At 37.4% G+C, this 13694-nt stretch overlaps 1 protein-coding gene across 1 annotated transcript in view; it reads left to right on the top strand.

Annotated features, from left to right (window-relative positions):
• The window catches only part of TMEM163 (transmembrane protein 163), a 105321-nt gene that overhangs the window by 57586 nt on the left and 34041 nt on the right, over positions 1-13694 (top strand). Inside the window, exons 3-4 of the mRNA XM_074873720.1 lie at positions 6258-6301; positions 7418-7509. Of these exons, the coding sequence (XP_074729821.1) occupies positions 6258-6301; positions 7418-7509 (136 nt within the window). The remainder of the gene's footprint in view (positions 1-6257; positions 6302-7417; positions 7510-13694) is intronic.

The raw sequence follows: 13694 nt of genomic DNA, 5'->3' as shown, positions 1-13694 counted from the left end.
CTCATATTCATCTCTAGCTATGCTGAAGAGGGACATACAAAATTGACTGCTTTGGCATATATTTGGCTGACCATTTTTTAGTGTTATACTCACTGAAGGGTGGCAGTGGAGGCTTCTTGTATATAGAAGATATTTCAGCAGCTGTTAAAAGAGAGCCCAAACATTATTTTTTTTCCAAATCAGGAACAGATTTACCCTTGGGGGGTGTGTGTGTGTGTATCATTCAGTGTTTGCCTGTTTTTTTTTTTATATTACTGGTATGCTCTTGGGGACTGTCTACTGTGTATTGTAGAGAAAGCTGATTCACTTTTCTCTGCATGGATAATTTTTTCATAATTTGATAAGTTAAACCTTGCTTTCTGTAGTAGGATAGTTTCATAGTTCAGGATTGTACAGTCTTGCTCGGTTGCTCAGTCTGTTCTGTTCATCTGTGGGACATGTCAGTGGAGGCATGGGTGCTTTTTCTGTAGTAAATGGAAAGATGAAAGCAAATTAAATGGAAGTGAATCAGGAGACTAAGTAAGCTTTAAGACTGGACTGCTTTGCTGTTCTTGGAGTTTGCTGCTATTGGGGAGCACCATGGTATAATGAATAATCAGTCTGGGAGAACTACATCTGTGCTGCCTGCGTGAAAGCCAATACAGTGAATATTTAACCCCTGAAATGGAAGTCTTCTGATCTTTTACCATGAGGTACTAATGCAGCCTCAAGACTGATACAATCAGAAAACATGTAAACAAAGGGAATTAAGGGAGAACTGATATTTAATATTTTGCAAGAACCACAAAAAATTGGTTTTTAAAAAATTCTGAAATTGAAACTTTGAAAAATGATTGGTTTAATATAGAAAATCCTGAATTCAGAGATTGTGATGATGATGATAATAATAATGCTTTTTTGCTAACATGTCAGCAAACTGGAAAGAATTGTTTGGTTTAAACTCAAAGGAAAACTGTTGCACAAAGCTCTGAAATTCTACTGTTTCTGTAATAACAAATTAGGAAAATCATCAGCTGATACACACTGTTGTAGTTCACTGAAGTAAATGAAATTATGGAAGTTTGCAGCTGCTAAAGATTTGACCGTTGCAATAGATGAAAACAAAGAAACAAAAAAAATATTAACTGAGTGATAGAGAAGGAAAGAAAGGTATTCCTGGAAAGCTTTACCGCTACCATTAGCAGAATTTGTTACCAGACCGAATCTGCAAAGATTTTTAGGATATTGTATTTTTTTTTTGTTATGGAAAAAGTAAAGTAAATTGTTATTAAATAGTAGTCACTTGTTTATGTCAAGGATCTCAGTCCTTTAAAAAAATGAAGGAAAAAGTAAAGCTGATTAATAATTTTGGTGGGATTGGACTTTCTTTTTGAAGGGAGGGAGTGGTAAATCCTAGGTTCCTTAGCTTTGTTGCTTTTGTACACATTTAGAAGCCAGAAGTTCCATCCCTGCCTGTAGTCCAGTGGATAGTAGAAACAGACTGGAAGATACAGTTGCTGCTCTGAAGTGCATAGAATTTGTACAGAAAACAAGTTCAGAAATTGGAAAAACAAAAAGCTCGAGAAGAGTAGTTTCTTGGCCTAACAGTCATGCCCCAGGCAGTGGCAGAGCTGAGGACATGATGTCTGGCTCCTTTAGAACTCTTGTTCACTGAGTCACATCCCACAGCTGAGTCTTCCCCAAGGACAGAAGTCTCCTAGTACCCTGCTGCAGTTCAGTCTGCACAGTCAGTATGACACCTTGCAGGCCCGTAGAAAAATGAACCCTCTTAGGGACTTCTTTACAAATTGGTCATAAATTCTAATGAGATCAAGATCCAGGTTTAATGTACATTAAACTTAAGTTTCCGCCTGGTAGATACATACATAACAGTATAATGATATTGCCCAGAAATAGGGGTCTTTATCATGTTGATGCAATTATAAACTGGGAAAATGAGCTGAAGAGTTTGTATAGATAAGGTTGGTACAGTTTTGCCAGTGACTTTGGAATAGAAATATGGGTGTAGGAATGTGACACTGATGGATAGCACTGGATCTGCCCTTGTAGATTAGATGTCTGGCAGACTTTGTGTTTGAGATTGGATGTTTAGCAGCCGTTTGTAGCTACTGTGCCAATTGCAGAAATTTTGGACATGTCCATAAAAATCCTTAAATATTGCCCTACTAGAATTTTGGGGAGGGGAGAAGGTGCCTGGGGAAATATATGTGTACCTGTTGGTCCTGGTCAGTGAAGTTTTTTACAAGTTTTAATGGTATCAGTCATGTCTGTTCTTTGCCTTCAGTTGTGATGGATTTTTAGAAAGTATTATTCATTTGGTTTTCTCTGCTTGGAATAGATTTATTTTGAAATATTTATTGTAACATTAGTTTTTGATGTTTTACCAACACTGGGCAATGAAAACAGACTGTATTTCAGTTTCACTTCTGACTCAATGCAACTTCCAGTTCCTCTTGCTTGTGACTCTGTACAACCTCCAAGATATGCATGGTAATATATATAAAATAAACCCAACACTTTCAGTGATGTTCAAATTGTCTACCTGATTTCTGCTAAGTGCAAGTCATGTGCTTTGAAGCCACGATATTTTATGCGCTGACATCCAGGTGTGTCTTTCAAAAAGACTAATTTCAAAGCAAACATGATGGAGTGATTGTCCTGTCAAGAGAAGCTTCCTAAAAATAGTTTTCAGCCCTCTGAGTAGGTAAGAGGAGATTTTTATGACAGATGGAGGAGCTGTTTGCATGTACCATCTCATTTGTAGCCAGACTCATCCCAAAGATTTCTGTTCGGGAGAACTGGAGGCAGAGTTAATTTTCTGTCCTATTTCTTGCCTCCTACGTTTGTTCAAAAAGGTACCAGGGTGCTCTCCCAATGCAGACAAGGAAATGAGAGGCCCAGAGTCACTGTGGGGTCCTGGCTCTCCAGGAACACATTTTAGATGGCTTAAACCTGGCAAAAGCTGGTGGGAGACTAGATGGCTGAAGAGTTAAATGGAAATGATTTTGTAGGGTTAGGGACCAAGTCATATGATTTTTCTAAGGCACATGGAAATGGATAAAACCCTTCTTTTGTTGAGGGTAGAATGTGTGGGAAATGAGGTGTTTTTCTTTATTTGGAATCACTTTGGAAAGAGTGAAGGAATTACAGCAAAATCTGACCTATAGGTTGGCAGACTTCACAAATTGCTCTCGCTGTGCAGGTGGAGGCAGTGGTGGATTTGTGGCTTACTGTGCTGGCTCTATTTTTAGTTTCTGACTGCTTGCAAGTTCCGTTTACAAATGTCAGGAAAATGCATTAGGATTATCTGCTTTATTGTAGAGGTAATAAAATGCTGTCCAATTTAGCCAATAAAATAGCTAAAAGCAGGCTCCCACTGTCATGGCAGTGTAGCTGCTAAATGTATACAGTGGCACCACAGGATTTTTAAGCTGCCTGCTCTGTTCTTTTCTCATTGCTTGTTACCCACCATTGTACTGATTCAATATGAAAGTTAGGAATCCGGGGTTTTTTTACATCAGAGACTCATCTGGGAATAATGGAAAAAGTGGAAGGCAAGGGTTCAGCAAAAGCTCTATGATCCATTCCTGCAGTGCTGTACATTGCTCCTGGAGCACAGCAGTGATACCAAAGGCATAAAGACCACTGGTTATTTCTTTGCCCACGGGTCTCAAGTTTGAGGATGCTAAGAAGTCCTAAAGTCCTTTCAGCTTCAGTGCCTAGAATGGAAGCCAGTTGATGTCATTAGAGGTTGTGGTCAGTCTGTGACAACCTGTATTGGTTGACACCTTGTAAGCCAATATTACAGTTGCTTTCTCTGCCATAGAGCCTAGACTCATGGACAAACATCCCATTTAATCTGGGGTGACTTCTGGTGAGCTTTATGACTGTACTTTCAACTAGAAGTATTAAGGTACTTAGGTCGGGGCTGAAGATGCTTTAACATTGTTATTTGACTCTGAAAGAAAAACAAATGTGTTGTTTTTCCCATTAAAAAAACAATATCTAAATAAATAATATAAAAATATACCTTTCCAGTGCTTAAATGGTCATTACTACTTTTATTATGGCCTTTTACCACTACGAGTTAGTATTGTAAGGTACTAGTTCTTGGAAAGTCTTTTCTCCAGTCGCATTCACTAGTTTAAGCAGACTTGCAACACTGTTAGTTAATACTTGTTTTTCATTACTGTTTTAGATAGCTCAGGCCAAACAGATTGTGTGTTAGTGCTGTGGATATTCACTGTGGTAGAACACATAAAAATAAAGACAGTTCTCATGCTAAAGACCTTATGCTTTAAATACACCAAATACGTCCCCTAAAGCATTCTTAAGGTGTGGCTATCTGTATGCCCTTCATCACCTGTTAGAAATTATGTATTCATTTTAAAGGGAGCCATAGAGTTAATTTGTTTTAAGTCTGGATTAGAGTGGGGAAAAAAGTTGTCAATTTAGTAAAAACTGAGGAGCTAATTCCACTGAAGTGGCAGGCTAGAAATAGAAGTAGGAGTAAAAGTGTGGCTTTGAACTGCATCATATGAGAGCAGTAATGACAGGAACATTGCAAGCTTGTGTATACCTGTGAATGCCCATATTTTTTGGATGTGACTTCTGCAGTTCTTGAAACCGTATGCCTCTAAGGAGGCATGCGATGAAAATTTGATAGGCAATATATTATTATGCAATGAAGCGTTCAAATTTGCAGCTGGATTACTGCAAGCTAGTGTCAGCTTGTCAAGTGTAGCCTGGCAGGTCTGACCAAGAAATATAGCCTCTTTTTTCACCTAGGAGATGAAGTGTGGGAAATCATGATTTAACAATGAGAGGGAGATATAAATCCACACTAGCTGTTTCAATACTCTTCAACTTTGAGAAAATGGGAATCTGGAAATGAACTTGATGACTTTTCTTTGTGTTTTGGCCAACTGTAATGATAAAGTTGAAATATTTGAGATATCTGGCATGCTCATGGCCACAGCTAGGTCTTAGATCAATAAGAAAAGGGTTATTTTTTCCAAGATTTTAATTTCTGTTTATCCAGATAAGTGCCACAGAACTGCAGCTTGCTGTTACTGAAAAGAACAGTCAAACCATAGTGGCTCTGTTCTGCCAAGCTGTTCTAATGAATACTGGAATACTGAAAATTAGATACTATGTTTGTCAGCCTAAGATTGACAAAGTCATTGATGAGTCTGGGTTTTTTGAGGTCAAGTATTTTTATTTTTACAAAAATATATTTTTCTTAGTAAGTTAGCTGATACATGTTCATAAAAGAGTAGTAAAATTAATCCTTTTGGGTTTTATTCCAAGCCTTCTTAATATTGGAACTAGAGTGCTGTGCGTTTTATTCAGGGAGCACAGGTTTGGTTAGTCCTTACTTGCCAGTCTACAAAACACAGCAAGAAGGCTCGAGCTGCTCAGTGCTCGAGAGCTTGATGTAGCAGTAGTATTGCTGTTAGCTTGTGAGAGTTGCCCTTTAAGTCCCATCTCCAGGTGATGGCCTCTTCCGTCGCTTTCTGCTTCTTCCTTGATATTCCTCTGGACTACTGAAAGGTATTTTTTCTTGCACACTACCTAGAATTGGGAACGGTGAGATGATAGAATTAGGATGCATGGAGTAAAATGATAAAAATGATAGGTTTTTTTCTAGATGTTAGCCCATTTTTAAAGTCTTGTTTATTTTTTAGAGGCAGTATGCGGTCAAAATCAGAGCTGGTCAAAATTTTTCCTGCTAATGTTTTTTCGATTGGAAATCACTGATGGAAGTATTTCTTGGGGCTGTGTGAATTACCCTTAGGCTTTTTGTCAAAAAGATGTCAGTCAAGATGTCTGGATGGGCCTGCATAGTTTTCTGTCATCCAATTCAGGTGGAATTTTGTGTCTAGCTGGGGCAAGGAGCACTTTGAGACATGTAAAGTTTTCCGAGAGTTTGAAATTGTGGTTTCAATATATTTTTACTCAAAACTGCATGTGAAATGTAGCATGTTTCATAAACAGACTGTTTCTGAATGCTACGCTAAGGTCTGCCCCATTACAGTTTTGGAAGAAAGAAAAGCATCTTGAGGGACCTAACCACTTCCTGCAGCACATGGCCTTTCTTGCAGATCTTTTTAAAGTGTTGGTCAGGTTGTTCTAGTGGGAACCAGGTGAAACTAAACCCATATGTTGAAACTAGTTTTGTAGCTCTCAAACAAGAGAAGAAGAAAGGATACAAAAAGTATTTCAAGTGATTGTAAATAATATTTTCTTTCCTTCAGCTGTCTCCGTAATGAGATACAGTGCATCATCATTTGGATTTGCCGTAAGTAGAGATACAATTTAAATATTCTCTACCATTTTTTTAATGGGCTTTTTTTGAGCATGAAATACTGTATATTTTCTTATTGTAAGTTCATGGCAAGGTGTGCAAAGTCAATGATGATTTAGAAAAAATACTGTTGAAATCATACCTTTGAAAGGATAGTAAAGATACTTTCATTGTACTTTTTCAGTTTCTGACTACTAAGTCTTATATTGGAGTTAATATTAGTACGTATATTTCATCATTGATAGATACTATTCACCAGGTGTCTCAGCTTAATCAGGTCTGTTGTTGAACTTGAGCCAAATTCTGAAGTTTCCTTTGAACTTTGTGTGACCCTTTTCCCTACTGAAGTCTATGGTAAAACTCCTATTGACTTCGGGATGACAGCTTTCCTCTGTAGTATTTGCCATGACTTTCCTGATTAGTGGCAGAACAAAAAATTCCTAACGACAAGCAAAATGACTCATTTCAAGTAATTTGTCTTTTGCTTTCAAATTTGAAGGTTAGATTGACTCCATAGAAAGTTTGATTTAAGGATGGGGAGTGGGACAAGCCTGGTTTTTGGTGTTACCTGACATCATGTCTTCATTAACTGGAAATACAAACATGGCAATTTTGCTGATGATACAGAATAACATGGAATCTGGATACAATGGGATTTTGAAAAGAAGTTAGTATTTGCTTGGTTTGAAACAAAACCTTCTATTGCAGAAAATTAGTGGCTTTGCAGGAAAAATGAATGCTCAAGAGGCACATTCAAACACTTTTTTTTTTAGAGTCTTTGTATAAGACTCATATTAGTATTTTAACTCTTGTGGTGCCACAGTGGCAGATTGTGGTGGTTTTTTTTTTTTCCTGAACTTCTCCTCAGGTGATGGATTACAAATAAAGTTTTTAATCCCTTGACTGACTTCCTGAGCTCTGAAGTGTATCATTGTGCAATAATATATGGCAAAAATGTGAAGATCCATTTAATAAATGTAAATCCTGCTTTCATTAAAGTGATTTATGTGAAGCTGCTTTGTGTCTGTGCAGCAGGATAGTAAATGCATTACTGTTAGTACAGGGCACGTTTAATGGCCCACAAAACAATTGACTCTGTATCTCTTTCAGTTTGATGCTACCCTGGACGTTTTGTCATCAGCGATAGTTTTGTGGCGTTACAGCAACGCAGCTGCTGTGCATTCTGCACACAGGGAGTACATGTAAGTACACTTAATTACTTTTGGCTGTGGTAGAGGCCTGCAGAGCTTTTGCTGTCAAGCTGTGATGCTACAGATTCCGGAGCTTTGACAAAAAACATTTTGTCATGTCAGCAAGAATTCTTTCCTCCTGCCAACTTCCTGTTTGGTCCCAAACATGCAACCTCCCTGTCATTGGGATTTCCAGTTTCTTTTCAGCCAAGATAGTAATTGTTAGGGCTTTGCAATTTTTTTTTTTTTTTTCTCCTTGCAGCTTCTGTATCAAATGAACTGTATTTGCAATCTGTAGTGGATTTGTAAATCTTTTATTTTTCATCTTACAGCATTATTCTTACCAGAATATGTTTTTAAAATTGATGCTTGTGTTCTGTTTGTGCTTCCCTTAAAATTGATGCTTGTATTGTATTTGTGCTTCCCTTAACAAGATGGGAATATGAATCCCTTCTCTTTGAATGTAAATCACTCAACTGCTAGTGATATTATTAGAAACTGAGATTACAGAACATCTGATAATATTGAGCCTGTATTAGTGATATGATAGTACGCTGACACAGTTTATTATAACTGCTGTACAAAGAGAGAGATAGGCATGCCCTTTTTATTACAGAACTATTGCTGTTTTGGAAAGTAAGTATATCAATAGTTGCATATCTTCTTTAAGGAAAAAAGTACATGCTTGCAAAGCAAGCATATTTAATGCTTGCTATATAGATCCATTGGGAAAAAAGTTTAATTTTCAGTGCAGTATTGATCACAGTGGAAATTATATTCTGCATCAGTGTGCATTGTGCAGCATTTCTATTGGCAATGCATGTGGTAGCTGAGAAGATCAGATGGAGTTGTTGCTCAAGAGTTGCTCCAGCTAGTGACTAAAAAAAGACTTTAACCTCCTACTCAAAAATTGGGTGCATCTAGGTGAAGAATTGCAGTACATTGATCTGCTTTGGTTTTGTTCTGTGGTGCCACTGCTAGCAGTATCCCATCTGGCTTGTTTGAAGATAGTTCAACTATCTCCTGGAATGGCCTACAATTTTACAATAAAGGGGAATAAGGTAGTTTTGTTCTGAAACACCTCTAATGAAGTCCCTTCTACAAGAAGGCAAGCCTGATGAAACTGAGCTTTTACATAACGGGTAGGATCAAGTAAAAAAAAAAAAAAGCAAGCCACACAGAGGGGACTATAACTTGTCTTCATAGTCCTTTCCTGAAAACTAAGAAAACAGTAAGCAGTATTTTTACATGCATTAACTCAGGCTCATGCAACAGCTTGCCAGTGCTGTGAGTTTCTTTCTGGCAGGGCTCCATACATAACAGTTTGGAATAAAAGGCCATAGAAGATTGATGTGGCATTGATTCATAAAAATAAATCCAGAAATATGAGATTAAAATTAGTCTTCCTGCACAAATTTGGAGATCTTAACAGACATTTCCAGAGTATCTTGCTTTTGTGGGCGTCCACAGAGATTCCTGTCAACATTCAATTAACATATTTTTGAAATCTCCTTCTGTTAAGCTTTTTTCAAGTGAACCTTGTAAAGTACTTTATAGAAAAAATAAATCCCAATACAAAAGAAGAATCAACATATCCCTATGGCTAAGCCAGTAAAGTGAACAAGCAAAGTAGCAAACCCATTTTCCTGATTTTTATGCTCATTTTTAATTTGCTTTCATATAATACCCTTGCTTTACATAAGGCTAAATTAAGCCAATGAATTATTTGCCATACCCTCTGGTTGAAGACAGATAAGGTTACAGGATGAGATTAGTACTGAGTGAAAGAATGTTACCATATGCTGGAAATATGAATCACTGGATAGCCAGTCTGGTTATCTCTTCATTTCTAGACTTGACAGAAGAATTATCATAGTACCAGTAAGCCAAGAGATGGTTGTGTCTCTCAAGGCAATTCTTACTGTGTCACATTTTTGAGGGAGGCACACTTCTAATTTCCTGTTGTGCTTAATCAATATCTTGCTTGAAAGGCTCCATGTAATTATTTTCCCTGTACACTGGGAAAATGTTGCATGACTCCTTCTGGTTGCTTGCTTGCCTTGTAAATAATCTTTGTATTGTATGTGCCTATAACTACACCTGCTCTTTCACAGTCCTTGTTTTCTGTGTGCCAGTGCCTCAGTGGGGAAGTCTGCTCTCAGACTCCTGGACAGTTCGGTGCAAATTCATGTAGGTGCTTAGGGCATTATTCCTGTGCATTATTCCTGTTTCTGTATGCCTGGCCATGCTTTGCCTTACTGCAGGAGCCTGTGCAAAACTCTGTGTTTCTGCAAAAGCATTACAACTGTTTACCAGAGTAAGATGTGCCTGCATGACTTCAGTTTAGTTCATTATTTATAGGTCTCTCTTTTATTGATTTAAATATTACATTTGTCTGTGTATTCTAACATGTCTGAAAATAACCTGAGCTCCTTGACAAAAACCAGGTGGAATTGCCAATTAATTATGTATTGCAAATTTATAAAACTTCCTGTTTCATAAACTTGACAGCAAGAGATTGATCCAAAATCTGTTGAAATCAGTGGGAAGCTTCTCATGGAAGGGCAACATTAGATCCAGTCCTAACTGTTGGACATCATTGGGACAGAACATAAAGAAAGAATGAAAAACAAAACCCCAGAAAAAGACACAGAGAATACAGCCTGACTCATGATGTGCTATGAATTAAATACTTAGAATAAAATGCTAAGATGTAAAGGAACTGTGTAATCTTACTTAACATGTAGCCATATGGAAGTTAGAGATGCAACATTTCATGGGCTGGTACTCAGAATGAACAGTACAAAACTGCTTGCTGTGCCAAGTTCTGTTAAGCTAACCAATGCATTTCCATTTGACTTCGGGGGAATTGTAGTGCTGAAACCTTCAGGAAAATTTGTCCTGCTGAGTTTAACTCAGTTTATTTGGTTTCATTTTTATTAGATCGTTTGATTTCTCTCATTTTCTGGGGCAAGATGAGAAGGCAGTTTTTCAGTGTACATGTGACCAAAATTATATAATGTATGTCTTCATTGATTCTCATGGTGGCTCACATGTAGTAACTGCAAAATGTATTTTAACTTATATCTGCGATTTGCCCTTCTTGAAAGTTCTTTGACATTGATGGACTGTAAAGCTGGCAGGCTTTTCAAGTCTTTTATTGACGAGAATTTTTCTTAAGTCATCGTGAAAAGATATATCTGGTTATGTTCACGGTATGTCTTAAATTATGATGAAATTATGATGAAATTTTTATTTTTAAATATACCAAGCGGCTTTGAAAATATAATGAATATTCACCAAGATCAGGTATAAACCACTGTAAGGCCATATGAGACACTGATTCTGCTTAGCTGGCTCATTAATGAAAGAGTATGTAGGAGTGGGATGAATATTAGATGTGTTTGTTACTGGTACTTTTGGAATAGTTTCCCACTTCATCATCTTTCTGTTTTGGCAGTCAAATAAAGGAGGGGAAAAACAGGCTAATACATTTTCATATGTTTTAGAAGAGTGGTTGAAAGATTTGTAGATCTTGAGGCAATGCAAGAATTGGGAAGAACTACAGATATCTGGGAAGATACTCAGAGTACATAGTTCATGAGTGCTTGATTTGCTCAGTGTGATCTGCTGGTTTGCAGATCATTATGAGTAAGGTTTCCTATTTAATCTGGCACTGGGTTAAGAAAGATGTTGACAGACTGCAGGAGGTGCTGAACAAATCATCAACAAAGCAATGATGAAGAAAGCCAAGAAAGACAAGAGTGCTGAAATAACTTGAGAAATAATTTGGAATCTCAACAAAAGATGAAAATTTACAACCAAAGTAAAATTCTTGCAATTCCCTGTTTTTCTTCAGAAGAGGAGAAGCTAAGAGGAAGGAATATACTCTGATGTAGCTCATAAACCAGAGAGTGTAAAAAAAAAAAAAATATAGTAGACCCACCACCTATGCATTTTGGGCCAGGTACAGCTTATACTTCATGGTAAGAGTTTTTTGCAGTGCTATGCTGTAGAAGAGCTGGGGTTGGCAGGCACCTCTGGAGGTCATCAGTCCAACCCCCTCCTCAAAGCAGGGTTGATTAGAACAGGTTGTTAGTTGAAAAGTCTGAATCCAATTTTCTGTTTTGTGATTTGAACATTAAATGATCACTGCACCATTCAAGATGCCCAAAGAAATCTGAGTGATCCCCCTTTCCTGCTTTCCATAACCAGTGTACAAATATTCTTGAATGGTCTGCTTTTTAGTAAATCTTTAGCAACATAACAGCTTATTAGGCTGCTGAAGCAAAACTAAATTCTGTTGAAAGAAGAAATTTATTGAAATTGATGTGGTAGCAGTGGTTTTTCATGTGCATAAATAAACCCGGTAAATAGCAGTAGAAGTAATTTCTTAATAGAAGACTGAAGCTTTAGAGACCTGGAAAAAGGTCTCATGAGAGGTTGAACTAGTAACTAGCTATACAGCCAAAGGGCAGCTCTTTGATCTGTTAAATTCAGGAATTTGGATTGGAGTGCTGGAACTGTGTGTGAGGAGAAAGTGAGAAATACCGCTAAAAAAGGGAAGGATTGGAGAAAACAGAATAACAAACTTCAGGCACACAGCCTTGTGAAAAAGCTGTAAAAGATGGAGCTTTTTATATATAGTTGGTTGGAAAGCTCTCAAAACTATGAACAAAGGAAACATCTCTTGTTTGATACGCTCTGCTCAGGAAAACAGGACTTTGCTCACAGTAAGTTAATAGTGTAGTTGACAGCCTGTTCAGGTCAAATGGAGTAAATGGAGTAATGCTACTTCCGAAGCTATAAAGCAATATCTCTATCGTTACATTACAGAGCTACAGTCTTGCATTTCTGTACAATGCAGCACAGGACTGAGTATCTGCTTATGCCTGTAGGATCCATTTCTCCTAGGATTTTTTTGGCTGCTGGGTTTTGTTTGAGCTTGTATGTTCAGTACTGCAAAAACTAACTCTGTATAGCATATTTAACATAGTGATTCTTGACAGTTGCAGCTGGTGTTTATTATATATTATTTTGTTGATGGTACCAAGTTAAATTCTGTGTTTCCCAAGAATCAGTCTGTCAACATCTTTCCTAACCCAGTGCCAGAGTAAATAGGAAACCTTACTCATAAGGAGCATTCTGGATTATGCCAGGAGCAGAATGCTCACGTTTCATCCTTTCCTTTTTTTTTCTTTTTTTGTATTGCGTATGTCAGACTCCAGCTATTCTTTCCTTTATTACTGTAATAAGAAAATTAAATTGTATCATAGGCAAATAATTTCTAATAAACTCATGGTGCTCTGTGTTGCCATGACATAATACATAATGAATGCAGATATGTCTTTTTTTTCTCATATTGGTGAAGCTGTAGTCCAAGACATTGGCAGTATTATTAAAATAACAAGAATTAGATAGTCTACTGTGTGGCAGACAAGGCTGCAGATATCTGTCATACCTCCACCTGCTGCTGAGAAAGCATTTTACCAGGAGAAAATAGTCATTCCTTTCCTCGGTGGGGAAGCATGTGATTCTGGAGTGCTCTTTCTTTGTGGGTAAGATGACACTTTACCTGGAACAGCAGGTGGCTTCAGTTACCTCTGCTCATGTATTTATTCTGCATATCTTTTCTCACCTTATGCTAGGTTTAAAAACAATGGATCAAGAATTGGGAAGGTCTTTCAGTCTTTGCAGCTTTGCAATTAAACTTTATCTAAAAACTTTGCTATGTGTCTGTAACTTAATTTTCATCTCCACACACTATACCTCAGTTGTGGCAGCTGAACTTGATACTGTCAGAATGCTGAACCCATTGGCCAAGTGAAAAATGCCTGCCCTGAGGATTTGATTCTGAATAGGTTCTTAAATTATGGGGAGAATGAACTGGTATTCTCATCTATTTTGACATCCAGAAGAGCACAACTGTAAGAGCTTAATCCAAGAATTTCTAATTTAGTTTGAGCTAAAAGCAATCTCTAAGAAAGATATTTGACTGCTCCTCAGGGATGGAGTAAATAGGAAACGTGACTCAGAATGCTGGATGCAACAGTTAGAAAATCTCTTACATCCTTCACTACCCTACCCCTATGTTTAATTAAGCTCAATGATAAAGATGTACATCTCAATTCTTATCTGTGTGTATATATATAGCTTCAGTTTAGAAGTGCTCAGCATTGTTGTGACTTTTTTCTGTC

This window comes from Strix uralensis, chromosome 6, assembly GCF_047716275.1.
Source record: "Strix uralensis isolate ZFMK-TIS-50842 chromosome 6, bStrUra1, whole genome shotgun sequence".
In the NCBI taxonomy this organism is placed as follows: Eukaryota; Metazoa; Chordata; class Aves; order Strigiformes; family Strigidae; genus Strix; species Strix uralensis.
Note: the sequence above shows the minus strand (reverse complement) of the source record. Positions and strands in the feature narration are given on the sequence as shown.